The sequence below is a fragment of the Nycticebus coucang genome, chromosome 13, assembly GCF_027406575.1.
Source record: "Nycticebus coucang isolate mNycCou1 chromosome 13, mNycCou1.pri, whole genome shotgun sequence".
Taxonomy (NCBI): Eukaryota; Metazoa; Chordata; class Mammalia; order Primates; family Lorisidae; genus Nycticebus; species Nycticebus coucang.
The window spans coordinates 52,965,011-52,992,744 of NC_069792.1; the positions used below are offsets into that span (position 1 = coordinate 52,965,011).

The following is a 27,734-nucleotide window of genomic DNA, read 5'->3' on the forward strand; positions in this document are numbered from 1 at the left end:
ATCTGATAGCCACCTTACATCTTACATTGAATCTGCCCAGATTGGAAATATGTTAACTAATTTGTGAATTAAAAAGTAAATATAAATAAACTTATTTATACATTTATAACATTTTATTCAGCCTCTTTCTTTTCTTTCATTCTCTTGTTTTTATCATAGCCACTTCTTTGTGGTAGAGCTTTTGCTTATTTTTTACATTATAATTTATTTTGTGGGCTTTAAGAGGTTCTTCCCCGAAAAAGACAGGTGGAGAATGAATTGTGATGCACAACACTACCCCTTGGTAATTTAGATTTTACCTTTATTGCATTCAAAACTAAAGCTTGGCTTTATTAAGTCTTGAATTCAATTCCATCTGCATTTTAAGAAATGTTATATAATATTACTTCAGCAAATAGCTGTCAAACATTTTAAATAAGCTTCAGTAAAGGATACACAAAGATGCCAGGATGTGTGGGCAGGGGCTGAGACTACCTTTGTAGAATATTAGTAACGACAGTAATAATAGCAGCAGAACGAATATAATGTTTGTCTTGGTGCTAGATACACACACATACATACACACACATACAGCTATCCTACAGACATGTATATATGTGTGTGTATATGTCACATATATTAATACAGATCAACAGGCCGTAGTCTGCACTCTTAACCTCTGCTCCATGCCTACAGAATCCAGGTGTACTCAAGTTCCTGGGGAAAGAGAAACCTCCCCTTTGCCTTGTAACCACGTCTACCTTACTGTGGTCAGGGGTATTGTTTCACTGGCTCCTGCCACTGCCCTACAGGTAAGTTTAGAATTATTGATTGATGCATTCCTTTTTCAAAAGAAAACCAACTATCTTATGGAATTTATAAATGGCTCAGCAGGATCTTTTCTTTTGAATATCAAAGGGCAGACATTCAACAACATGAAAAACAGACTATGGAAATGATCTCACTGGAATGCATCGACCTACAGAAATCAATAACTTAGAAAGCGCTCATGTACATACATTTAAAAAATCTGTTGACTAGTCAATGACAATACATACTTCCTTCAGAGTAAAAGAAAGTTCTGAGATATCCAAGCATTTCTACTATTCTAAGTTTAATATGTACCCTTGTGATTTCTACTTCTGCACCCCCTCCAGGCTTATTAGAAGAAGACAACCAGTGGACAACTCAGATAAATAGACTCCAGAAATTAATTGATAGACTGGAAAAGAAGGTGGGTACTTCTTCTCCTTTATTCTCTCTTCTATTTTTCAAGATATTCTGACTCGATATTGCTCATTTCCTCACTATCCACGACAGTCCCACAGATAGAGAATAATAGCCAGGATCTCATTAATCCTGTACATGGTTGCCTGGTAGTTATTTGGGATTTTCTTGTTATTGCAAAAGCAAATATAGCTAATTCTCCCCTCACCCCATCCTCCTACCCCCAATTATATTTAAAATAGGATGTAGAGTTAAGAGTTAAATAAATCTACTGCACTGCCTGGTTCTTTGGTTATCAAGCAACCCAAGTGGCAGTGAACTTGAATGATACTGATTGGCAGCTCTTCATTGGTTGACGTCTTGGGAATCTTTCAAATAAATTCAGGGAAATGGCAGTGCTATCTAAAAGATGAGATTCCACACTCAACTCTTAGAAATTAGTATAATAACTGATGATTTTGCCATTAAAACTACCTAGTGAACAAGCAAGTTAGGATGTGAGTTCTTTAAAATTATATTTTATGTTCCTAATTATTGTATTTTTATTGTCTAATTCAGTAGTTCCAAGTAGTCCTGATATTTAGTGATATTTCCCATACACAACTTTGATGGTAGAGGCAAGCTTCATCAATCAACAAGAAATGTGCTTTCTATCCACATGAAGCATCAAGGAAAGAACGTTTATGTTTGAGACAGGGTCACTGATTTTGAAGAATCCATAGTCTACTTATAAAAATAAACTATGTTCTTTTTGAGAGAAAAAGAGCATATATATATATATATATTTTTTTTTTTTTTTTAAGATCTAAAAAATTTTCCAAGATCCAAATTTTCTCAGTAAATACTAGCTGACTGAGATGTGCTAAAGAAACAGAGAAGGTGCTAAAATCCATAGATGCTCACCTGCTCACCTGGGAGTATGATCACTGTGAGCTGAGGCTCTCAGGAAGGACTTCATATGGCAGGAAGGTTTTAAGCAAGGCCTTACAAATAGTAACTCAATTAAAAATTTGATTGAAAGCAACAAATCACTTATCTAATTTAATAAAAAAGAGAATTTTCTGGAAGCTCCCACATATTCTAGAGACCTGAATTGAAGAAGTCAGGAAATAACTCTGGAGATCTAGACAGTAAGAAATACTCACCCATCTCTTGGTTTACCTCCACTGGAATAAATGAGTGCCAGCTATTTACAGTCTGTTGGCTTCTCAAGATTCCAGGAGGGAGAGTCTGGTTGGTCTTGTTAGCGTCATATGCTGGCCTCTTGGATAGAAGAGGGGAGAATACATTGATTAACCATCCCAGAGAAAAGTATTGAAAGAAGAGATAATTCATGAAATGAAAATATATTATCATTACAGTGGGCATAAATGCTGATTAACTAACAAACTAAACCCAAAATCAATATTTGCAATAAAGAAGTAAAGTTTTAGTAAATAGAAAACAACTGGAAAGGGCATCATTAAGGTGATGGCATGAACAAAAGTTAAGTAGATCAGCTTGTGTAAGAGTCTTGCATTTAGGGAAGTGGTGACAACAGGTTGAATGGACAGATGGGGCCAGGTTGTGGATGGCTTTAAATAGTAGGCTGAGGCATTCAGACTTGGTCTTGGCAACAAGAGGCATTTATTTTTCAACAGGTAAGTGACAAACCAAAAGATCCTGCAGATATAATAGAAAATTGAGCAGCAAGATACAAAGCGAATTAAAACAAATGCAAAATGCATTAACACAAGGAAAAACTAGGCTCAGAACCATTAGCACAAGCTCAAATATTACAGATCAGGTTTGTGCCCCTGAATCCACAGAGATCAGGTATAGAAGAGACAGGCTGTGCCAAGGTAGCGAGTAAGAAGAAAACAGAGGATTGGAAAAGGGCTCACAGAATCAACACATAGTCTAGAGACACAAATTTAGGAAAAGTCAAGAGACTTTTAACAGCATCATTGAATGGGTATGGTGGACCAAGGACAGGGAGAACTGCAGTGACCGCCTGAAGATTTGAGCCTCTGTGTCCGAGATGGTTATACCCTTAACAGAAAAAGGAGCAACATAAGTGAGAGAGAATTAGTGAGGTGAGGTGAGAAGGTGAACAGGCTACAAAAGGACACTTTAGCAGAAATCCCCAGTCAGATGTTAGTAGGAAGAAGTCTGGCCAACAGGTTAAGGCCTTAAGAACCATCTCCACAAAGATGAACTATGAACTTCAAGTCCTCAGGATAGGTTAGGTCTCTGAAAAGGAGATTGTTGTAAAGAAAAGCCAAGTGAAGGAGAAACTAGGAATTTCCAGTCTTTATTTGTTAAATTTAAATTTATAGTGTCTACTTGATAGTAGAACAAATACCAAAATTATAAGCTTGCTGCAAATCAATTTTCTTCCTTTCTTATTTTGTTAATTGATATGTGAGCTCAGACAAAAAGATTCTCAGGAAAATAGTGACTATGAATATTAGTTTTCTAATGTTGGAAGCTGGGGAAATGCAGGACTCTTCTTTGAAAACTAAAGCTGCTAAGACATACGGATTCAGGCATTAAATAAGTTTAAATTCACTTAAAGAACACAAATATCTCTTTTTAAAGTGGTTTTGAAATTCTGGACAAAACCTTCTTTGGTATCTAAAATCTACATAGTTATTTTTAAAGGAATGGCTCAAACTTAGGCATGGCCTAAGTTCCTAGTCCTTTCTTTCCTAGTCATTTTTCTTCCTCCCTCTTATAAAAGGGTTTCATTTTAGGACAGTGTCTAAGAGATTTGCTGAAAGTACAATGTGATGGTTTTCAGTGGCTAGGCTTTAGCTATGTAGAGCTCAGCAGGAGCTGTCTTAATGAATGGAAAAGCAGTGTGAGAGGAGTTTTCTTCTACAATTTATTCTGTATTGCGCTGAATTAGATTTATAGAGAAAAAAAGTAACCAATTGCCAAACTGATTCAGTGGATGTCATTTCACTACTGACTACCTTGTCTACTGTAGTTGTGAGCATGAGGTTTGATCTCCCCATTAAAAGGAGGTTTGCCTGCAGGGAACATATGTTATCTTTTATCTCCATTAAGTATTTATGATAAATCCTTGCACTGTAAACTGAACCTGATTCTATTCATTGGGGGAAAATGACACTTGAAATTTCTACAAGTTTCTTCAGCTATTCCGTCTATTAATCCCAGCCCCCTTGAATACTTATGGAGATCTACTGAGGTTTTATCTGATGCTTTGCTTGATCCTGCAGGAAACACCTTTAATGTTCAAATGAACACTAACAGAAAAAAAAATCTTCGTTCTTCACGAAGTCCTCAATTCATTATCAGATCACAGGACGTTCTCATTGGAAGGGATATAATTAAGGATGTCACACTCATACAACTTTTTTTACATTTGTTTTGCATTTTTCTTACCTTAGATTGGGAAAGGGAAAACTGAAAAGTACACCTGAGTTAGTGTCAGAAAAACAGTGGTCAAGAAGCTTACTATGTTACAGTTCCTTTATGTGGAGCACTTTTTAATTTCCAGTTCACATCTATCTGCATTCTTTTTTTTTTTGCACTTTTTGGCCAGGGTCAGGTTTGAACCTGCCACCTCCAGTATATGGGGCCAGCGCCCTACTCCTTTGAACTACAGCCGCTGCCCTCTATCTGCATTTTATATAATTTTGCGTTCATGGGAAAGCTGTTGATTTAGAAGGTCATTGATTCAGCCATTCATTTAGTCACCATTGTTGAATAAATATGTGTCAGGTACTCTTCTGACAGTGGGGATACAGCAATGGCCAAAACAGGTAACATCTTTGGTATCTGAACAGACAGACAAAAACCAAATAAACAAATCCATGAAACAAGATCATTTCAGATCATGGAAAGTGCTATAAACAAGTGGGGCAATATGATGGAGATTGGGGGGTGAGGGGTTGAATACTTAGAATAGTCTGGGAAAGTCTCCCTAAACAGGAGGTATCTGAATTGAGATTTTAAAGATGAGAATAAGACAACTAGATGAAGACCTAGGGATATGGAATTTAAGGCAGAACAAACAGGAAAAGTGAATCCACAGAAGTTAAATAACTTGCTGAAAGTTCCATCACAAGGTAACAGCACAGCTGAAGCAACACAGCTCTATTATTAACAGGCTCATGTGACTTCAGACAGTCTGGATTTCTACAGCTTTCAATTTATTTTTTATGTATTTAAGGAATTATTATGCATAATCTTCACTTGGAAGAAATAGTAGGATATATATTCACCAAATAAAATTCTCAGAGATTACAAACTTGGTTTCACTGGGGACATTGGTGTTATCCATTGGACATCACAGAAGATGCTAAGGTGTTCATTTTTAGTGATATTGATCATATTTTCATTTATTTTTTAATTTGCTATTTAATAATGCAAAATAAGTTGCCAGAATGAAAATGTAATATAACAATAAACTAGGGTTTATAACGATCTCTCCCAAAATGTAGAAACGTGGCAATAATCACAGTAAAATAAATCAGACTGTTAGGCCTAGCCATTCTAACTTTCCTTTTTGTTTTAAACCTTCCTATCCTTCCCTTTTCTGTTTTAATGTATTTGTCCTCCAGTTTGCTCTATAATGGTACCAGTGAAGGAAACTCTAAAGCAGTAACAAACTGAACATATCAAAAGTGGTTACAAAGAGTCTTTATTAGAATAGCTCTTTTTTTTTGAGACAGAGTCTCACTTTGTCACCCTCGGTAGAGTGCCATGGCATCACAGCTCACAGCAACCTTAAATTCTTGGGCTTAAGTGATTCTCTTGCCTTCTCCTGAGTAGCTGGGACTACAGGCACCCGCCACAACACCCAGCTACTTTTTAGAGACTGAGTCTGGCTTAGGCTGGTCTCAAACCTGGGAGCTCAGGCAATCCACCCACCTCGGCCTCCCAAGTGCTTGGAGTACAGGCATGAGCCACCACACCCGGCCTTGAATAGCTCAATTTTTTTAAAATCAGAGTTATTTATCTCCTTTCAGATAATGAGGTTGATTTAATATTAGCCATGAAAGGCTGGGTATTGCAGCTCATACACCTTAGGAGACTGAGGAAATATGTATATGTACATATATATATATATATGACATGAAAGAATGTATGGTATTTTTAAAATTTAAAAAGTTATCTAATTTCTGATTTTTTCTGCCACTTCTAATTGAAGGACCTCAAACTTGAACCATTGGAAGAAGAAGTTATTGAAGAGAATACTAAATCTGTAAGTACTTTTTCCAGGCCAAAATTTTAGAAATCTGTTTGATGAAAACATGATTTAATCTTTCCAAAAATTAGTTACTATATCCATGAAAATTGAAAACATAAGTAGACAAATTTCATTCTGCATAGCTAAGTAGTGTTTGCTAAATTGTGATGTATAAACCTGATATCTACTTCACAGGATTTTTGTGAAAACACCTGGCATGTAATAGGTGCAAAATGAAGATTGATTTTATGCATGTATAAATCAGTACATCATTAACTAATTGAATGAATACTACCAGCAGACAAGGGCATTATTCAGACTATGTCATAAACACATTTTGTAATACCTGCTATGTGGAGTTCTGTATATACTTGAGCTGAAACCTGGCTCTATTCATTTTGTATTTTCAGCATTTAGCCTAGGGCCAGGAACACTGTAAATGCTCAGAAATAATTTTTCAAAGAATAAATTGATGTTTAAAGAAAAGGGAACATTTATATCCCTAGGGGAAAAATATCCAACCAGAATGATAGCAATTAATAGAAACTGGAAGAAAATGGACAAAGTGATCTCATGTGAAGATACAACAAAAAGAAATTAGTGTAGAAATTAATTGAAAATCAATACATACCATGCTTTGTTATTTTCCTTTGTTTTGGCGTAAATATTTATGACACATTCTATTTTAGGAAATTGGGTGAATACATTTGCATTTTGTGGAAATTTGGCTTTTAAAATCTTGTGTCCTACAGAAATCATTTTTTTTTCTTATTATCTTAAAAATGTACTATGTACTTCATAGATGTTGAAGGATGAGTCACATTTACATGAAACAAAGACAGGAAATAACTTTCATCTCTGAATCATGGACTTTATCCCCAGGCACTGACTACACGATAAAAGAAGGTGAGACCCACCCATGTGCCAGGCTCTTGCCCATCTGTCCAAATTCATAACACAAAGTGAATCTTCAGAGAAAGCCTTGGGGGATTCTCAGAAAAGTTTAGTAGTGGCTATGACCATCAGAAGACTGTCGTTATGCACATTTCACACTGCTATAAGCTATGTTTTTCACTATGTGTTTAATGCTTTTATTCCTCCAAAGACAAGATTATAGTCTGTGTTAATTCATCAGGAATCCAGAATTTCAAGTGGTAGGTAGATGTTGGCGGGAAGTGCGATAAGAGAGGGTGTTGAGCACACATACTTGGAACAGTAGATCCGCTCAGTCCCATAGGCTCAGGGATGGCTAACCTCATGATCGCATACCTGCTGTAGTTGATAGGTTTGCATGTAGGAAACACTATACTACAGGAAAAGAAAAAAAAGAGAAAGAAACAAACAAATAATGTAACTTTTCTAATGTTGTGAGAGATGATTATTTAGTCCTACATGATTTTCTAATGTGAGACTATTTTCTCTCTCTAGTTATGAGGAAGGAAAATTGTCTAAGGATTCTATATCATTTTCTAGTCCCCAACCAACCAATGCCAATCCAAATTTTAAAAGATCCATACACACAACATTATGAATTTAATAGTGCATAGAAGTACTTAAAAAAATAAGATTAGGGGGCAGCACCTATTGCTCAAAGGAGTAAGGTGCCAGCCCCATATGCCGGAGGTGGTGGGTTCAAACCCAGCGCCAGCCAAAAACTGCAAAAAAAAAAAAAAAAAAAAAAGCAAGAAAGGATATTCCTTAACTATTTTCAACCATATGTAGAGGTAAAGTAATTAAAGTAATTATGCTGTTTGGGAGTAGACATATAGTAATGATTTGAACTGGTTTGTTTTCTCAAAAATTCCAGTAATATATTTGTCATTGAAAATTTTGTATTTTCAAAATAAATAAATAAACATTGTATAATGGTAGTACACTTGTCACTATCAATTCCTATGAAACCTCCTATCCAGAATGGCCCAAACTGCTTTTCTCCTGTTATTTCATGGCTAGTGCTTATAATATTACCCTACTATAGGCTCAGTGATTAGTTTTAGAATTTATTGCCTAGGGAGGTATTTTTCCTTTTTCATAATTGAATGCATGAGAACTTTGAAAAAGAAATTCTACATCAGAAAGTGAAGAATAAATTCCTATTGTACTTGGTTTATAAAATACTAACCTTTACTGAGCTTTGCTATATGCCAAGTGTACACACATACACATACACTAAATCCTCACAATAGCTGAATGAGTTGGTGCTATTCTTATTCTACAGATGAAGAAATTGTGGTGTAGAAAGATTTAAATACTCTACCTGGAAGCCCTGAACCTCAAACCTGTGCTCATTCTCCCACACTAACATTTCCAGCTCTAGTGTTTGGTAGATTTCTGGCCACTAAAGTATAGTTACTCTTTGTAAGAGAGGTTGTGGATCAATGGACAACTGTTTCTTGAGATTTTCTACTGTCAGAGTAGAGAAGACTATCTGGTAGGCTTGTTTAAGCCAACAGCAAAAGTCCTGACCTCTACTAGCTGCCATACCTCATTTGGGCAATGAGCTATGTCCCATAATGATGGGACTAGGATGTGATTACTTTTTCTAAGTTCATATTTTTTTTCTCATCTCCAGAGTGTGAGAAGTAACATTTATTTAGTACCTATAATGGACTTCATACACACTTTACATATTTTATTTAATCACCCCAAAACTCCGTGATATAAGTACCACTATTCTAATTTTATATATCAGAAGAGTTAGATGAAAAAGATTAAATAACTTGTTAAAGTCCACATAGCTAGTAAACATGAAGCTAATTCTTTTTACTTTATACCCATTGCTCTTGAAGGAGAAAGAAGAAAAGAAATAGAGGGTAGGATGATGGAGATAGTTATAGGAGACTCTACCTAACGAGTGTGCAGTGTTCTAACATTTTCAGGGCCACCTCAAGTCCTCTTTATAAATGAATAAATAAATAAAATGTATTAAAAGAATTCTAAGAACAGTCAATGGCTAAAATCAAGAGCATCTTTAATGTTCTGTTCTACAAATAACTTAATCACCAGCTGTGTACCAGGCTTGGAGAGAAGGTCTGGAAATGAAGCAGCGACTATTATAGGCTAGAAAGCAGACTAGAAGGAAATTAAACAGGGAATGTGGTGAGGTTTAATACAGGAAAGTATAGATTTACACAACAAGAGGACACAATCTAATGTAGGGGGCCAAGGCATTCTTCCAGAATGACATACTGTAATATTTAAGATAAAACCAGAAAGAACAAGTATGAGTTTTAAAAAAACGTTTATATGCATATATCTCTTACTATATTGAATTGTTCTGATATTACATTAAAAGAACACAAAGATGCTACCTGGAAATATTAAAATGTTTCACATGATTTATGACAAGCACATTATAAAGCAACTTTAGGAATTTACAACTTTATTCTTGCTGCAATAAAATAGGAAATAAAGATACATAATAAAGACCCAGGGACAAATCCTGATCTAAAGTCTGAGACCATGCCTTTGAGACTCTTGGAAATTTGGGGATAATTTACTGTCATCTAGCTGTCAAGTACTAAGCAGTGGGTATGAATCATAGAAAGGTCAATGTAATTTTTGAAAGGAATTGCTCCAACCAAACCACACACCCTGAGTGTAGCCAAGTGTATCGATCCACCTGAATCCTTTTTGCTGGTGTCACTATGTGTATTGTATGGCTTTTCTTACCAAAAGACTACTGGAATAGGATGACACTTTCTAGATATTTTCTCCATTCAGAAGGAGTTTTGTAAAAGTCATGATAATTTTAAATAAGGTCTGAACATGTTCTTGTGCTTTTCAAAAACTCTCAACTTTTCTTCAGCACATTATTGTATACACTAAGTAGCTTATCATACAAGAGGAGTCCACCAATCTAATATCTTTCTGTCTCTCTATCCTCATATCAAATCTATGAATAATGTTAGTGAAGTAAATCAGTTCTGCCATACATTCTGAAGGACTTGTGGGGCTACTGACAATTAATATGTCAAGGACTATCAAAATATAGAGCCTTGCTTTCTAAAAGCTGCTAAAGAGAGTCAATAAGAGCATCCCAGAAAGCTATGATATCCCTGAAGACAAACTTGGAACACAACTGTAAGTGTAGCAAATAGAACCAGATTTCACAAATAATAATAATAAGTTGCATTTAAAACATATCTTTGTTTCCTAAGATTAAAAAAGCTGACATTTATTGAGATGTTCCAAGAAATCAAAGACAGATGCAATAATAACCTTATGTCACTGGCAAATACTATTCTGTAAACTCAGATTGACTCTTCATATACAGCACTTTTCAGTCCAAGAAATTTCAGATATTCCACTGTAGTTCCTTGTAACAAAATTCCCATAATGCATATGATAAAGGCTACATTACATCTGTCTTGTCAGTAGAGAAACAGAAATGTAGTGCCATGAAAGAATGTTGTGGGCTAACTATTCACAATTTGGCGTCCCAGATTTCAGTAAGCTTTCAGCCTGTGTATTTGACCCGGAGACATTTAGAAATATCAACAATATAGTAGGATTCCTTTCTCGCCTTCCCCATACCCCATACCCCATAACTTGCCTTGACCTGGCCAGCATAGAAAATTTTAATTATTTTTTATTTTTTTTTTATTTCAGAAAGTTTACTCTAAATTGCTCATATGTCAAAAAGCTCCACTTGTCAGAATGGTCATCAAATTTAGGCAGATTATCTGGGCCTGACAAATGGATTTCATTGTGTAAATGTGTTGGGAAAGGAGGGGAGTAATATATCTTGTTTGGGTAGCAAAATATGTCTAGCATTATTTTGGAAACATTAACTCTTCTTAGTTAATAATATTAAATCTATGTGCCAGGGAGAATCACATGGGGAATGACTGTTCCTTAGGGAGCAGTTATAGTAATAGGCTTCTATCTACTGATTTTATACCTTACCCTAAGAGGAAACAAAACAAAGCCCACTTAAAATTGTTGAACTCTTGATGGTGGCTAGACTATGGTGGGAACAAATAGATCAAAAGCATACCATGGTTTTGATACAATAAAGGTTTGTGTCTTTCCCAGTAAACAATCCATGCAATGATTCAGGGTCTCAAGGTCCTCTCACCTGTGGTTCTGCCATCCCTTAAGGGAGCTCTTCATCCTACCAACAGAAAAGGCAAAAGAATGTGGAAGCTCACATCTTCCTTAACAGTCTTGACTCAAAAGTGGCACATGGTGCTTCTGCTCCTATGCTATTGGTGAGAGTTCATGGGGGGGTCACACCTGACTGAAAGGGAGGACTGGGCATGGAGTCTAGCTGTGTACCTAAAAAGAAAAGAATAAACAACTTGGAGTTTCTGGCACAGTGTACACTCTGGCCACCAAATATTCATTTGCATTCTTCATTCCACATAGAGAACCACACAACCTGAGGAAGACCACTCAAAAGTTTTCTCCACTTAACTCAAAAGCTAGAGTCTCTGTGGGATGCTCAGTCTTCTCTGTAAGCTCAGCATGTAGTCCCTTGAGGTCTGACAAATTTATGAAGATCAAGGTATCTCTCTTCCTACCCCCCATCCATGCATGCACACGTGCACACCAAGACACAGATAAAATATACAGTGATGAGACTGGATGTGGAAAAATGCCACAAAACTGCCATTCAGAAAAGGAATGAATGGGAAACACAGAGTATCTACTGGTTGATTGCAGTGATGAATTCATGCTGGGAAGGTATTTTTCAGTGAAAGAAGTTGTGAGATTAGACCCTGGATCTCTGTTTGGGGAGAAACCCTGCTGTCCATTGTTCTTTTGAAAGATCCTTCTTGTTCATTATTCTCCACAACTACATCTGGAACAACCAGTCTCCTTAGGGACTGTGCAGTATTCATAGCCTGTTTCTTGCTCATATGAGTTGGTGGGCCCAAGTATTATTTCAAGGGTTAAACTGTCAAAAGATTTAAAGATTGAGGTCAATCTTTCTTTGCCTTAGAAATTTAGTAGGGAGGGTGATTGGTGGGATTACACCTGTGGTGCATTTTACAAGGGTATATGTGAAACTTAGTAAATGTAGAATATAAATGTCTTAACACAATAACTAAGAAAATGCCAGGAAGGCTGTTAATCCATGTGATGAAAATGTGTCAAACAGTCTATAAAACCAGTGTCTGATCGCATTAAGGTACACAGCTATGATTTAATAAAAAAAAGAAAAAGAAATTTAGTAGACTTTTGATCAATTTACACATAGTCCATTTCATGTGCCAGTTACCATACTTAATATCATTACCCAGGATTGTTTCTAAACCTTATGGATTTCCTTACTGAGCCGTGTAAAGGTGAGAATTCTATCTTTATCCATCGCTTATATACAGAATCCATAACTTAGTATTTACCTGGCACAAAATCAGAACATTTGTTGACTATGTTAAATGCCTGACATAGTCCCTACAATGTAATGGTGTTCAACAACTAGTAGCTATTAACATGCAGTGGGAAACTCATTGGGATGGGAGACAAAGGGGTTTAATTCCAGCTCTTATGCTTTGTAGCTGGTAATATTGTGAAGGTTATTATATTTTTCTCATATTTTGATCATCCTCACATTGCTGTGTTTTGTTTTTGGTTTTGTGGTTTTTGCCTTTTATGTTTCACACCAATATTTACTTTCACTTGCATTTTGACAGTTTTACTCCCAGTCCTTGAAAAAGAGGAAAGAGCTAATGATATAACCTAACATTCCATGAGAACCCCAGAGTCAGGTCTTTAGGGAAATTTTCAGGGCGGCGCCTGTGGCTCAGTGAGTAGGGCGCCGGCCCCATATGCCGAGGGTGGCGGGTTCAAACCCAGCTCCAGCCAAACTGCAACCAAAAAAAAAAAAAAATAGCCGGGCGTTGTGGCGGGCGCCTGTAGTCCCAGCTGCTCGGGAGGCTGAGGCAAGAGAATTGCGTAAGCCCAAGAGTTAGAGGTTGCTGTGAGCCGTGTGACGCCACGGCACTCTACCCGAGGGCGGTACAGTGAGACTCTGTCTCTACAAAAAAAAAAAAAAAAAAAAAAATTTTCAAACTACAATTGCTATAAATGCTAATAGGATTTGTTACAAGAGCCAGCTGGAGTCCAACCCAGCATGATCCATTAAACCACAGCTTCAGCGAATGCCATGACATTCTGAATAAGGCCTGCTATAATTGGGTACTATGTTTGGGAACACTGTACTAGTTGATGTTACTTTGGAAATTTATTAGTGAACACATAGTTTTTGAAATTTAATTGTTGGTAATGATTGTCACATATGTCTAATACCACAAAATACTCCAGGAGAAGCTGGAGCTGTGCAGTGTACAGAAGGACTTCTCTTTAAAATTTGGGAAGTGATCAGAGACTTGGCACACATTAGGGACACTTAGGGAGGTTTTAAAAAATACCAGTGCCTACCCTCCCGGGAAGCCTGATGTAAATTTAAAACTTCTCCAGTGATTCTAATTGTGAATCAGTGCTTTTTTTAAAAAAGGGAAACATACCATTGTAAGAGACACTTTGTGTAGCTCCTGTCACTAAAAGTGAAATAAAAAAAATACCCTGCCTATATTACAGTGTTTGTATCAATATAATTTAATACGTGGAATAGTCACGGCCTTTCTCAGTCACATTTTCAGATGCCAGTCATTTGCTTTATGAGGAGAGATGGGACTGGCAGTAGGGGTCGGCTTAAACGAGGCTCTGTGACAGGCAGCACAGTAACCCCTGCCCCTTCCTCTGCAGCACATCATGCTCGTGCAGCGCCAGATGTCTGTGATAGAAGAGGATTTGGAAGAATTCCAACTTGCTCTGAAGCACTACGTGGAAAGCGCTTCCTCCCAAAGCGGATGCTTGCGGTAAGTGCTCCTACCCACCACCTTAGGCCTTAGCCAGCTGGGAGGTGGGGAGAAGGCCTTTCGCACTGTAGATGAGGCTGGGTCTAGAAGACTGACACCCAGGAGACCTTGTGTGAGGCTGTGCTGTGCTTGGGGCAGTGGTGTTTGGGCAGCCTTTAACTAGATTTTTTTCTCTTTGATCCTTGAGCCCTGTTTCTATTTAATGGTTAGAAACACAAGCAAAATAAAATGGGGGAGGGGGGCGACAACGGAAGAGGAGGTTGATTTCCAAATAGATTGAAACTTCCCCTTCTGCATTCAGGCAGCCTAAACTCTGATTTAAAACTATCTCTGGTAGATGAGGCCCCAACTCTAAGGCCTGCAGCTTTGATTGCTCCCTTGGCAGCATGCCTGATGTCTTAATGATCATTTCAGCCATTATGAAATTGCAGGGACATCTGAAGTCATGATTTCAGGCCTTAGTCATTCAAAAAGAAAAGGACAAACCAGCAGCTCTTATCTCAGTCTACTAAAATATACTAATTATCCCTCATTTTCAGTTTCCATTCCAACCAGTACAATAAATAAATAAAAAATAAAAAAAAGAATTTTTCCAGAAACAATTATCATAGAATTCCCTTAATCAGAAACCTGCAGTAACTCTCCAGTGAGTATCTTATCCAATGCTATTTGTCCTGACTCTTGTCTGCCCTACAGACAGACCCAGGAATACATATTGCTGCTGTCATGTTCTCCCACACCTGTGCACTCTGCCTCAGCTATGCCCAGCTAAACTATCCAGCAGGGTTTGTTCATTCCTACATCTGTACCTTAGACACGGCCAGCTATTTTCCCTCCCAGACCTGTGCACCCACTGCAGGTCTCTGCCTCAAGTCCAGAGCTCAGGCCCAGTCTCACTGGCTTTTAGAAAACTTCTACAACCAAATCTAACCCTACCACAAATCTGGTAAATTTCTGCGGGGAAAAACTTTTACTAGCTCTAAGCCTCAGCTTCCACATCAAGAATCTCAGAACGTGGTTGTGAGGCTTAACTAAGATAGACCGTTTGAAGTGCTCAGCACAGGGTTTCCTGTCCAGGGAAGATCATGACACATGAGCTGGGTCACCACTGTGTTTACTGTTGCTTCTCCATCGCTGGGCCGGCTGGCTTTCTCTCTAGAGTGTGAGGACAGTTCTCAGTGCTATTAACAGCGCTCCATCTCAGCAGTGCCTGTGTAAGAGGGACATGGGAAATGCTGTGCTTCCATGATTATTTTTGTTACTCTACTTCCCACCAGACCCAGAAGGGCACAAATCAAAACTCCATTTTAGTCCTTTCAGTTCAGTGACTCAAGAGAGATTTGCAAAGGTGGGAATATATGTAGTTTTAAAAAGCCCACTCATTTAAAAATAAAATTGAATATTTAGAAAATGTAAAAAGAACCTATATATACCTTCCACAGTGTAAACTGCAGAAAAGTAGAGCTCAGTAAACTCTTTTTTAGGTAGTGAGGATAGAAAAAATATAAAGTCTATTTCTGTGTATCACAATCTCCAGGGATTGATTGGATGTTTTACATTTACAAGAGGGACACAAAAGTTTATTTTTTATGGTTCAGAAACATTGCTTTAATGTATGTTGGGGAAATGACCGGAAGCTACCAGAACAGCCCCAGGGAGCAGGGAAACAGGCTGCGGGAGAGAGAGCCTCCTGCAAACTCTGTTCCCTTTGTAACCAGAATAAATTGCTCCATCAGCTCCTGTGGTGAAGTAGAGGGAAAGTATCCTTCTTCTGAAAGGTAAACAGAGGGTCTCAGCATCTCCTTCCCCTTGGCAAGATTGGTTTGTTTTGTAAGCGGTCTTCTTTGGCTTCTCATTACTAATTGTACAGCTAATTTCTTTCTCTTACTGGAATTATCAAAACTTAGACTACATCAGACAGAAGGAGCATCAGAGAATCACCACACACAGATGGAATACATGTGGAACAGCCCTTGTGCCAGTGTGCCTGTTTGAATTCAATTGTTTCAGTTGTACCAGTGAATCAAATTCAATTTTCTACCTGTATCAATTGATAAAAATCCAATGCCACTGAGGCCATCAGTCATGCTCTAATGCTTGCAGCATGGTGGCCTAGTGCTCGGCTGAGAAAATACCAGAGCTTTACACAGTTTCTTCCTCACCCATAATGTTTAGCTTAGCCTCTTTTCATGGTTAGAGATAACAGGCTGCCATAAAAATAAAACCGGTGTTATTGATTCTTAATAAGACTAGCCATTTTGCACCCATTTTCTTTTTAATCTCAACAATAACATCAGAGTGCATATTACATCCAGCGTAGGTGTAAACAGGCTTGGATGGGTTAAAGACTTGCTCAAGCTCGTTTGACTCCAAAACCTATGTTTATTCAGGACACTGAATTTGAGAAGGGTTTGCTAAATATTTGACTAGGAGTTTTGGAAGTTTGGGGACTGAGAGAGGGTTTGTCTTAGTCTGTCAATGAGTTTTTGCACAGTTAGTGAAAAACTCAACCAGACAAATTACATGGATCCATATATATTAAACACACACATTGATACTATTCTTGTGTTTCTTATTTTTTAAAGAAACAAGATCTGTCACCCAAACTAGAGTGTGGTGGCAAGATCTTAGTTTACTACAGCCGCAAATTCCTGGGCTCAGGTGATCCTCCCCAAGGCTGGGATTACAGGCCTTTGCCACCGTGCCCAGCTGATATCATTATTCACTTATGTTTTCATCATAAAGGCTCATTAATCCCTATATTTGGCACGAGGAGGTACCAACTGAATGTATGTGGTGTACTCTGTGTGTTTACAGAATCATGCCTGACACCAGAGAATAGTTTCTGCTCTCAAAAGATTTTAGAATCTAGTTGGGAAAGCAGAATATTCATTCATGAAGGGAGAGAACAATTGAAGTCATGTTCTTGGCCTAAAAATTCAAAGTTGTTAAATAAAATAATTTCTGAAGTCATAGCCATAAAGTTCTAGAACTTGAATGTGTTCAAAACTCCATGGCAAGGGCCTAGGAAACATGAACATGGGATTATATTGTACAAATTGACCCTGACATATCCTTAGGAACTCATGGTGGCACAATGAGCCATTAATCATTTATCAGTACTTAGATGAAATAAATTGGTGGCAGAGCTTGGTATAGAGCAGTGTGAGATAATGTCCTCCTTGTTGTGTCTTCTCTTCATCGGTCAGGCCTTGTACATTACAAGGTAGGGCACCTACCTAGGGGGAGGAGGAAGCCCAGAGGAACAGTTCTGTCCATTATGAGCAATTGCTTCAGGTAAAACCTTTAACCCCAACTATTCCTGAGCCACATTCCTTTCCCCTAGAAGCCATTTCACTGACACGTTTTTCAACTAGTAGGAATAATCAAGGTGTCCTAAAGCTCAGGGCTTCAGGACTGCACCCAGAGACTTCTTAGCCAAAGAAATCTTGTACAGCCAGAGTGTTAAATGTCATAGGAAGTATGAAGGAGAAAAACAGGTGTTTTGGGTTAGCAGAGTCACAGACGCAATAGATCATAGGCGTGTCAGTTTACAATCAAGTTTATAATTAATTGAAAGCTAATCATTCAAACCCGAAGCCCTTTAATAGTTGCTGACATAAATCTTTCTAAAAATTATTTCATAACTGACCTTTTCTTGCTGTCTCAGTGTCATCACTGTATGATACATCATTGTGTAACATTAACTGTATTGTATCCTTAAATGTCACTGACCCATGTTGGCTTTCACACCATTAAAGCTTGGTCCTTAACTGAAAGTACCTAGTCCTTAAAGCAATTATGGTTAATTATGCCCACAAAATCTATACTCAGTTATCACTGCATCTGCTTCTTATCCTTTTTAGGTTTTCTACTCTTTGTCAGAGTGTAGCTTTTGGAACCAAAATGCCTATGTTCAAAGTCTGATTTACTCAGTACCTGCTGCATGATTTCGGACAAGTTAGTCCCTTCATTCCTCAGTTTCCTTATGCATACACAATGGAGAAAAAGTTAGAGAAAACAGCACGTACCTGTATCACATAGGAATGCTTTCAACTACAATTAGAGAAAGCACAGTAGTAGGTGCCTATACTATAAGTACATTTATTGTTGTTTTCATCAAGGAGTCTGGAGGTAGCAATCTTAAGGTTCCTTCTACAGCTTAATGTCATTGCAGATCCCATGTTTGTTTTTCAGCTCTGTCATCTGGCTCTTCACCAGATGGCCTGTAGTCAGGAAGAAAGAGAAGGGAGCAATTCCAACAAGCTCTCCTCTCATGCCTGATCCTAAGGATGCAAATGTTTTCCCAAGGTCCCTGCTTCCTAGCATTCTTGTCTTTGCATCTCATCGGCCAGAACTCAAGTCACAAGGCCAGTTTTGGCCACAGTGGAGACTAGGAAACAATGTCTAGGAGACAGGAGAAGATTGTCTTGACCATCTCAGGCCAGTAGTGATCGGTACATAGGATACATTGCAAATTGAACAACAGTAGAGTCCTGTAAACAAGAGGAATGATAGTTGGAGAGGCAAAGGACAGCGTCAGCCACACTATGAATGTAAAAGGACTTAATCCATGTATTAGGAAAATGCTTTAGCCAGGGCCTGGAACAGAGCAACATATATGTTAGAAATCACTGGTTGGGTGCAGTGGCTTACACCTGTAATCCTAGCACTCTGGGAGGCCGAGGCAGATGGATTGCCTAAGCTCACAGGTTCAAGACCAGCCTGAGCAAGAGAGAGACCCTGTCTCTACAAATAGCCAGGGGTTGTGACGGGCACCTGTAGTCCCAGCTACTTGGGAGGCTGAGGCAAGAGGATCATTTGAGCCCAAGAGTTTGAGGTTGCTGTGAGCTATGACACCATAGTACTCTACCAAGGGCAACAAAGTAAGACTATCTCAAAGAAAAAAAAAAAAAAGAAAGAAAAAAGAAATCATCATCACCACTGCCACTATTATTAGTACTTATAGTATTATTAGATTCTTGCTTCTCAGTGTTTTCACAGTTACGTCTAATTTTCCATTTTTTTCTTTTCTGGTCTTCCTCCTTCTCCATTCCCCCAGTTCCTTTTACTTCTGTTACGCTTCTTAGCTTTCATACCATTAAAGCTTACCTTTCATAGCTAACAACCCAATGAAAGTGAGACCTTTTTAGTTGTTGGGCTAATAGCTAATAAAACACACACATATATACATACACAATGTGTCTAGTATTTGGTTAAGTATTCTATATGCAATACATTATTTAAAACTCATCACCATTTCATAGAAGGGAAACTCATGTTGAATAATGGGTCCAAAGTAACACAACAAATAATGATGGATGGTGGTATGTCTGTTGGACCATACTTTAAACTACTGCTATATCACCCTGTGATATCCTCATTAATCCTTCAAAAACTTGAATGTTGTGCTAAAATTTTGTGGAATTTTTATGGTTTTATAGTCTGAAAAATTAAAGGTTCAGATAGCAGGGTAAGTGGATTTTTTGTGTAATAAGTAATTCAAATGAATTAGTTTGCAAATAAGCAGTTGATGAAGAGCCTGGAACACTAGGCTAAGTGTTTTAAACTTTATCTTAAAGAAAACAGACATGGATTGTAATTTATTTATTACAGAGCTAGGTTATGTTTGGGAACTTCAGCATCCTTTGGGACTATGACAGAAGGTATGGAGTCTCTACCTGGGAAAGTGTATATATGCACATTAGTTTGCAGGTTATTTCTGGGATTTCACAGAAACTGGCCCCCCCACCAAGCCCACTCATGAACTCCTGGGATTAGAAAATCACAAATACCACTTTCAATTCAATTCAGTACTATATTAAACCTTTCCCCAGAGAATCTGAAGTTGAGCTGATAACTTCATAACATTTTTGTTCATTCTTTAATGAAGCAAACTAGATATAAACAACTCTGGAAAACACAACTAACAGAGGTAGAGAAAAGAACACAAATTTCTGTGTGTAGTTACTGCCATCTGCTGTCCACACTTAAGTAAATCCTAAATCTACATTAATCATCTATTTCACTGGTAAAGTCTTTCTTTTCTATTAACTCAAAAACCTTGATTTCTAATCCCTCATTTTGCTTTCTAAGTGAAGTATATTGTGAAACATTAGGCTGAACAAACTACAGTTTTATAGTTATTTTTAAAGGCATCTTTGTCTCTCATTCTCTAATTCAGCAGTTCTCAACTGTGGGTCATGACCCACAGGAACTGTATTAAAGGTTGAGAACCACTGCTCTAATTTATGGATCTGTCCCACTTCTTTATTCCTTTGTTTCAACATTAAGCTGGATATTCATTTCTCCCTTAAGCTATTTCACTACTTTTCTAGATTTTCTTTCTGCTTTGTATGACTTCCCTTCATATCATACCTTGAATCTCTTAAAATACAGTTCTAGCATGTCACTCTCCCTGCTTCAAATCCTTCAGCAGTTCTTTGTTGCTACAGGATTATATGCACAGTCTTCACTTCAGTATATCTTTTCAGCTAGCCTCTTTTCTTCATTCCTTTAGAACATATTGATAGGCTTGTAGCCACTCTCAAGCTAGTCAAAGGGCTGAAAGGAACAGATTTTTCTTCCCCAAACTGGAAAAGCAAATTTTTAAAAGTAAATAATTATGGCCAGAATGTGAATTTTCAAACTTTGATCTACAGACAAAGTTAGGGGGCATGCCTGTGTGTGTGTGTGGAAAAAAAGACAAAGAACCATTAGGCACTGGCAAACTACAAGTTTGTTGTATAGCAGCAGTATGGCCCAAGTGACTCAAATGGACCCCAACAAAAGCTGTCAACATAGGGATTGGGTAAGGCTAAGAATTGGCAGAGCTATGGTAGTTGACAAGGCCAATCCAAAGAGCTATATCTGAGGACAAAGCCAGGTAGCATGCACTTGTATTTTTCTGAACTCTGGCACAACAGATGCTCAATAAATCCTTTTGAATAAATGAAAGTTTACAAAAGTTATATCTGAATGGCTATAACACATTGTTTCTGTTTTCATGATGCCAAACCAGAAAACTATGCCAGACACATTGAATAAATCAATTCTTGACAAACCTGCTTGATTTTCACGTAGGCACCTTAGATTGTTTCCTATATGAATGGATAAGAATGCTTCATACCACACAGAGATGATTATAAAAATCCGTTTGCTTCACAAATCAGTAGCCTTCATATATTCCAATAATAGTCAAACTAAGAATCAAATCAAAGACACAATACCCTTCATGGTAGCTTCAAAGAAAATGAAATACTGTAAATGAAATACCTATACCTAACAAAAGATGTGAAGGATTTCCACAGAGAGAACTATGAAACCCTGAAAAAATAAATAGCAGAAGACATTAACAAATGGAAAAACATACCATACTCATGGCTGGGAAGAATCAACATTGTTAAAATGTCCATGCTACCCAAAGCAGTCTACAGATTTAATGCAGTCTCCATCAAAATACCACCATCATACTTTTAAGAACTTGAAAAAACAGTATTTCATTTCATATGGAACTAGAAAAAGTCTAGAATAGCCAATTCAATTTTAAGAAATAAAAAAAAAAAATCTGGAGGCATCATGTTCCCAAACTTTAGATTATACTACAAGTCTGTAGTGATCAAAACAGCATGGTACTGGCACAAAAATAGAGATATAGATGTATGGAATAGAATGCAGAACCTAGAGACGAACCCAACCAGATATCACCATCTTATCTTTGATAAACCAAACAAAAGCATGCACTTGGGAAAAGAACCCCTATTTAATAAATAGTTCTGGGAGAACTGGTTAGTTATATGTAGAAGACTGAAACGGGACCTACACCTCTCACCAGTGACAAAGGTTGACACTCACTGGATAAAAGATTTAAATTGAAGACACAAAATAATATAAATTCTCGAAGAAAGTATGGGGAAAATTCTTGGCAAAACTGGCCTGGGAAAAGATTTTATGAAGACAACCCCCTTGGCAATTGCAGCAACACTAAAAATAAATAAATGGGACATGATCAAGTTAAAAAGCTTCTGCACAGCTAAACGTACCACAGCTAAAGCAAATAGATAGCCTTTGGAATGGGAGAAATGCAATCTTCTTAGTAAAGTATCACAAGAATGGGAAAACAAGTATCCAGTGTACTCAATAAGTAATATGAAGCCAATATGTAAACAACTACATAGCCACACAAAAGGAAAACAGATGGATAGTCTAGCAAGAAGGAGGAGGGAGGGTGACTGGCAGGTTCTCACCTAATGTGCACAATGTGAGGGTGCTCAGCACAGCCCCTGGGGTAAATGACTCAACCACAACTTGAACTTTACCTTAGAAATAAAAACAATGTAACCTAAACATTTATACCCTCATATCAATCTGAAATTTTAAAGACAATGTTTGCTTCTTTAATTTCCAAAGGCTAAATTTACCTTTTCTTTTCTATTTCAGTATTTCTATACAGAAGCTTTCAAATGAATCTCGCTACATGATTTATGAGTTCTGGGAGAATAGTAGTGTGTGGAATAGGTAAGCTGTGGGCAAGGCTGATTTTCTGCAAATCCAGGGAGGTAGCAATATACCTGATATAATTTTAGGATCTGTAGGAAAACTCCCATCCATTTACCTCAACTTAAGACCTGTCCCATTTTCCCATTACTCTGAATCTAGACTAAAATCTTACTTTATGGATTAGAAACCACTTCCCTCTTGAAGTACAAATACTTTAGGTAATGGTCCCAATTTGAGTCTTACTGCTTTACTGATTCTGTCAGTAAGATTTAAATAGGGGTAATGAGTGTCTAAGGCAGGTGAAAGCAGTAGTGGGGGGTGGAGTTAAAGAAAGAATAAAAAGCTTTACCTCCTTTTCATAAGATAAGCTCTCTGGTTATTTTATAATAAAATGACTTTTAATTGTTAAGATCATCATAGCCTAACACTTTCTAAATGTCTTTAAAAACTGCAAATAAGGAGGAAATTCAAGTTATTATTTGGCAAAGATTAAAAACATTTAAATTTATTTGAAATTAAAATGATCACTGACAGTATACACATACTGTATATACTTTTTAAATGGGATGAAAGAAATTTTGCTGTCTTGAGATTATATTAAGGTTCCAGGTGATTTTAAAAGATACAGACTACTAGCTCTCTAAAAAGTCCATGTGTAAGGTGTTAAACATAATGGAAATGGAGTACCTACAAATTCAGCTGATACATATATCACCTGAAAGTTTTACTTTTGTCATTATTTTGAAGGCACTTTGTGCTATAATAAAAGCAAAATGACACCAATAGTATTTCAGGGATAAAGAGAGCCTTAGAAACAACTTGTTCAACTCCATGCTTTGAGGCCTATAATTTGAGATGATTTTTTTATTTCTTTTTATTCTCTAGGAGTAAAAAAAAATGTACAGTCCCTCTTCTTAGCTATCCTGTTTCTTAAACATCCTGACCACCAAAATATTCTCTTCAGTTTAAACTCCGTGCTGTGATTAAAGTCTACCTCCTATTATTTTTTCTTATAAAGATTATTAATGTTATCCTGTTTTAAAAACTTTTAATTTCTGATGACAGTTTCTGCTTACAATTATTAAATTACCCTGGAATCTTTAAGGCTAAAAAACCACTAACAGAAGTCTACATCCACCATGCTGATGCTGCATTTTATTTGTTGTTGTTATTTACACTGAATGGCTTTTTCTTTGTAAAACTGACTTTTTACTGTACCCTTTAACTACTAAAGTGGCCTGACCTTTCAGTCACATTTCTAAGAGTTAATTTCTTAGCAGCCTCGGAAAATACTGTTAACAATTTCTATGTCTGAAATGGTTGGGACTTTGATCAAATAAAAAATATTTAAAAAAAAAAAAAAAAAGAAGTCTACATCCAGACATTTACTTAATCCAAATTATCTAAATCCTTTCCATCTTGATTGAACTCTGCAGCACTCTACTTAGAAATTCTGATTGTAAATAATAATGCACAGTCATAACCTATAATTATTTATACAGCCACCTTCAGACAAATTATAGCAAGACATTCCAAAGAAGTAACGTGGATTTCTTGGAAACTCCTGAACTGACATCTACCATGCTAGTTCCTGGTAAATACTCTGGGTTCACAATGCTTCTATGTGCTTTTGTATTGTCTTTTCCTTCTTAAAAGACAGTATGTTCACCCTCTATTTTATCAGTGGTGTTTATTATTTCTTTATATATCTTACAATTTGGGGGAGGGCAAGAACAAAGAGATCCATATATTTGTTCCATTGTCTTTAACCCTTAGTTGACCCTGTTTGTATTCCTGGCTGTAATGAACCTATTAATCATTTGCTGATCATCATTTTAACACATTTGAGGTACAAGTCAAATCATGATTACTTCAAAATATTAAAATGCTTTACCATATTATAATTTAGTATATTGAGTACAGTTTGAAATAAGTGATCTATAGACTAGAGATTGAAATTCTGTTAGAATGATTTTTATTGTAACAGCTATTACAATGTTGTAAAGGTGGGTAAACTGTAGCCTTAAGGCCACATGTGGTCCTCCAGATCCTCAACTGTGGCACCTCTTTATTAAAAGAATTTTCTCTATTATAAAATTTAGATTCAGTCAAAAGGTTGTCCTCAAGGTCCAGAGGTCACATGTGGCTGATGGCTACAGGTTCCTGGCCTAGTTAGAGGTTATTTAAGATAACTGAGAACCAAAATCCATTTGTTTATCTACCCATCCTTTTAATTGTCGATTAAAGATATATTTACTGGGTATTGATATGTGCTAGACACTGGGATTACTGTGTTTAGCCTATTACTGGCACTGGTTAAGCTTCAGTTATGAACAAGCATTGTGTTGGGAGCTAAGAGAGTACAAAGTAAAAACGCAATTCCTACTCAATAAGTGCATTCTGTCCAGTTTGACAGAAATAATATGCAAAGACGAATGTTTGCAAAAATAAAACCCAGCTCAAGGCACAAAATAGTAGTTACTATTAGAGGTAATATGTGCTTCGTGGACTTGAAGAAGTGATTACTTATTTAGTTTTTAGAAAATGACTCGAGATAATCTTAAAAGATAAGATTTGTACAAGTAAAAGTGATACTTTGGTAAATTCTAGATATGAAGAAATGCCAAGAAGTGTAAATGTGCTTAACTTATTGGGGCCTTTGGCTTGTACGTGGACAGAGAGGAAAAAGAGGGAAAGGAGGTTAAAAATAGCATAATGAGAAGTCCGAAAAGTAATCTGGAGGCCTTCAAGGTTTTTGAGAGGAATCATGACATACTCTAGTCAGTAATAACTGACAGAAGGAAGAGATATGGACGTCATGGAGAAAAGAGATTAACCAGGCAGGGCAATAATCTTTCTAGGCCAAGGAAGAAAAACACCTGAACCAGGAGCTAGCCAGAGTTTGGTACTCCACTTGCATATACAATTTTCAGGAGTTAATTGCAAGATGATGGCTGAAGCCTGGGACTGGTGAGAAAGTGTGTAGATAAGAACAAAATAAATACTAGGAAAAAAATAAATACTAGAAGTCTGGGGAGATGCCATTCAAAACGTTGGTAAAGGGAGAAAAAGGAGACTGAGGGGAATCAATCAGAGGCAGGAGAATCAGAGTATTGGAGTATCAAGGAAACCAGAGGAGTAAAATTCAGTGATACAGTGCACCAGAGATTGGGAGCAAGGAGGTATAGTAGAGAGCCACTGAAGAGAGTGGGACTGGAAATTTGGATTTGATGAGGTTACTGTTCAAGAGAACAGTTTTAATAGAGTGATAGGAATTTTAAGTTGGGAAGATATTGATGAAGTAGAGAAAAAATGGAAGGTGAAAAGCAAATTCTGAAATTAAAGGTAGGCAAAGACATGAGAAAAATCAGGTCTGAATACTTGCAAGTTGGCTGGCTTAGTTTCTGCCTGAATTCTAGTTATGTATTTAGTAAGGAAAATTTTGTCTGGCTTAACAAATGGTAGACTTACAGAATTTCTCTTTCTGTACAGCCCAAATTTAATCCTCAAATAGAAAAGCCGTCAATATTGTGACATTTATCATGATTCACAATTTGATTCATGCATTTTAATCTAGAATGTACCACAGCTTGAGGAAAGGTGCAGCACAGGTGCAGAGAGAATGGTAGCACAGGTCAGTATAAACACGGACAGCAGTGACTGCTTCAAATTATCCAAGAAAGTTTTACCAGGCTTGGACAATGCAAATGGGGAGAAGAGTCCTAGAACCCAACTTCTATAAATGACTGCTGTAGCCTATGTACACAGAATGAGAGACAGTACGATCCACATCTTATTTACCTTAACATTCCCTACCCTATTGCAGTACAGGTACAGGGTCTGGCACACAGCGGCAAACATTTATTAAATGAAGGCATAAGAATTTTGACTTCATCATAAGACATTGGTCTGCAGTCATGAACATTTCCAATTCCTCACACTTGTAATTTTTTTATTAAATCATAGTTGTGTACATTAATGCAATCGTGCGGTACCATGTGCTAGTTTCATATACGATTTGAAGTATTTTTTGTGTTTGCCATCATACCCATTTTCAACTCTCCCAATCCTGAAATCAGTGGTTAAAAAATGTAGAAAGAAAGGAACAAAACTTGTTTTTATTGGTGTTTTGAGTCTTTCATGAGAGAAAACTCCTGAATAAAAATAGAGTAGAAAAAGATGATAGAAAGGGAAGCTAATGAGTTATCAGTAGGGAAAAAATGCTATGGCAAGAATTGAAAATGTAAAGAAACCCAATACAATTTTCTTGCCCAACTACTTCATCATTACCGTGGACTAACTTTCTATCCACTATCAATGTCTTTGGTATATCCATTTCATTACTCATTTCCCAATTTAGAGAGAAAAACTGAGCACAAATAAAACTGGAGCAATTCTTGTTTTCTTAGCCCAGATTTAATATAATTAATGCCTTTTCGGTGCTGCCCTATTTTGCATTAATTTTCATATCACATTTAATCTTAACAGTGATCACTGTGATAGAATAAAAAGGCTTGACTTTCTAACATAATTTTTAAACTTACTTCACACAAAATTGTAACATTTATTTGTGTATCCTAGTTGCAACAACAGGCACATTACTAGCAAACTGAAATTAGTATATACATATTACTTATGGGTTTTAATGGTCATACTTCTAATACTATTTTTAATAATCACTTTTGTGCATGTTGTGTATGGTAATGATTATGAAGTTTAAAAATAAAAACAATTACATTTTGTTGGAGCTGCACATATTTAGACCTAAAATTAAAGTCTGAAAGAAAGAACAGCTATTACGTTTATAGAAACACAGGCTGAGTAGGCTTGTTTCTGTCACTCAAATATTATTTTAAATTATTTTTGTTAAGATCACTATGTACTTTATCTAAGATACATCTTAAAAAATAAGGCAACTAATGTGGACTGTATCCAGATAAGAAAATATAAACTATATTGCTAGTAATGTGCCTGTTGTTGCAACTATAAACTTTGACTTA

The 27,734-nt window shown here is 36.9% G+C and overlaps 1 protein-coding gene across 1 annotated transcript in view; it reads left to right on the forward strand.

Annotated features, from left to right (window-relative positions):
• NECAB1 (N-terminal EF-hand calcium binding protein 1) overlaps positions 1-27,734 on the forward strand; it is a 158,196-nt gene that overhangs the window by 126,712 nt on the left and 3,750 nt on the right. Inside the window, exons 8-12 of the mRNA XM_053558881.1 lie at positions 1,137-1,213; positions 6,368-6,421; positions 14,123-14,235; positions 22,675-22,752; positions 24,237-24,328. Coding sequence (XP_053414856.1) covers positions 1,137-1,213; positions 6,368-6,421; positions 14,123-14,235; positions 22,675-22,752; positions 24,237-24,328 — 414 coding nt within the window. The remainder of the gene's footprint in view (positions 1-1,136; positions 1,214-6,367; positions 6,422-14,122; positions 14,236-22,674; positions 22,753-24,236; positions 24,329-27,734) is intronic.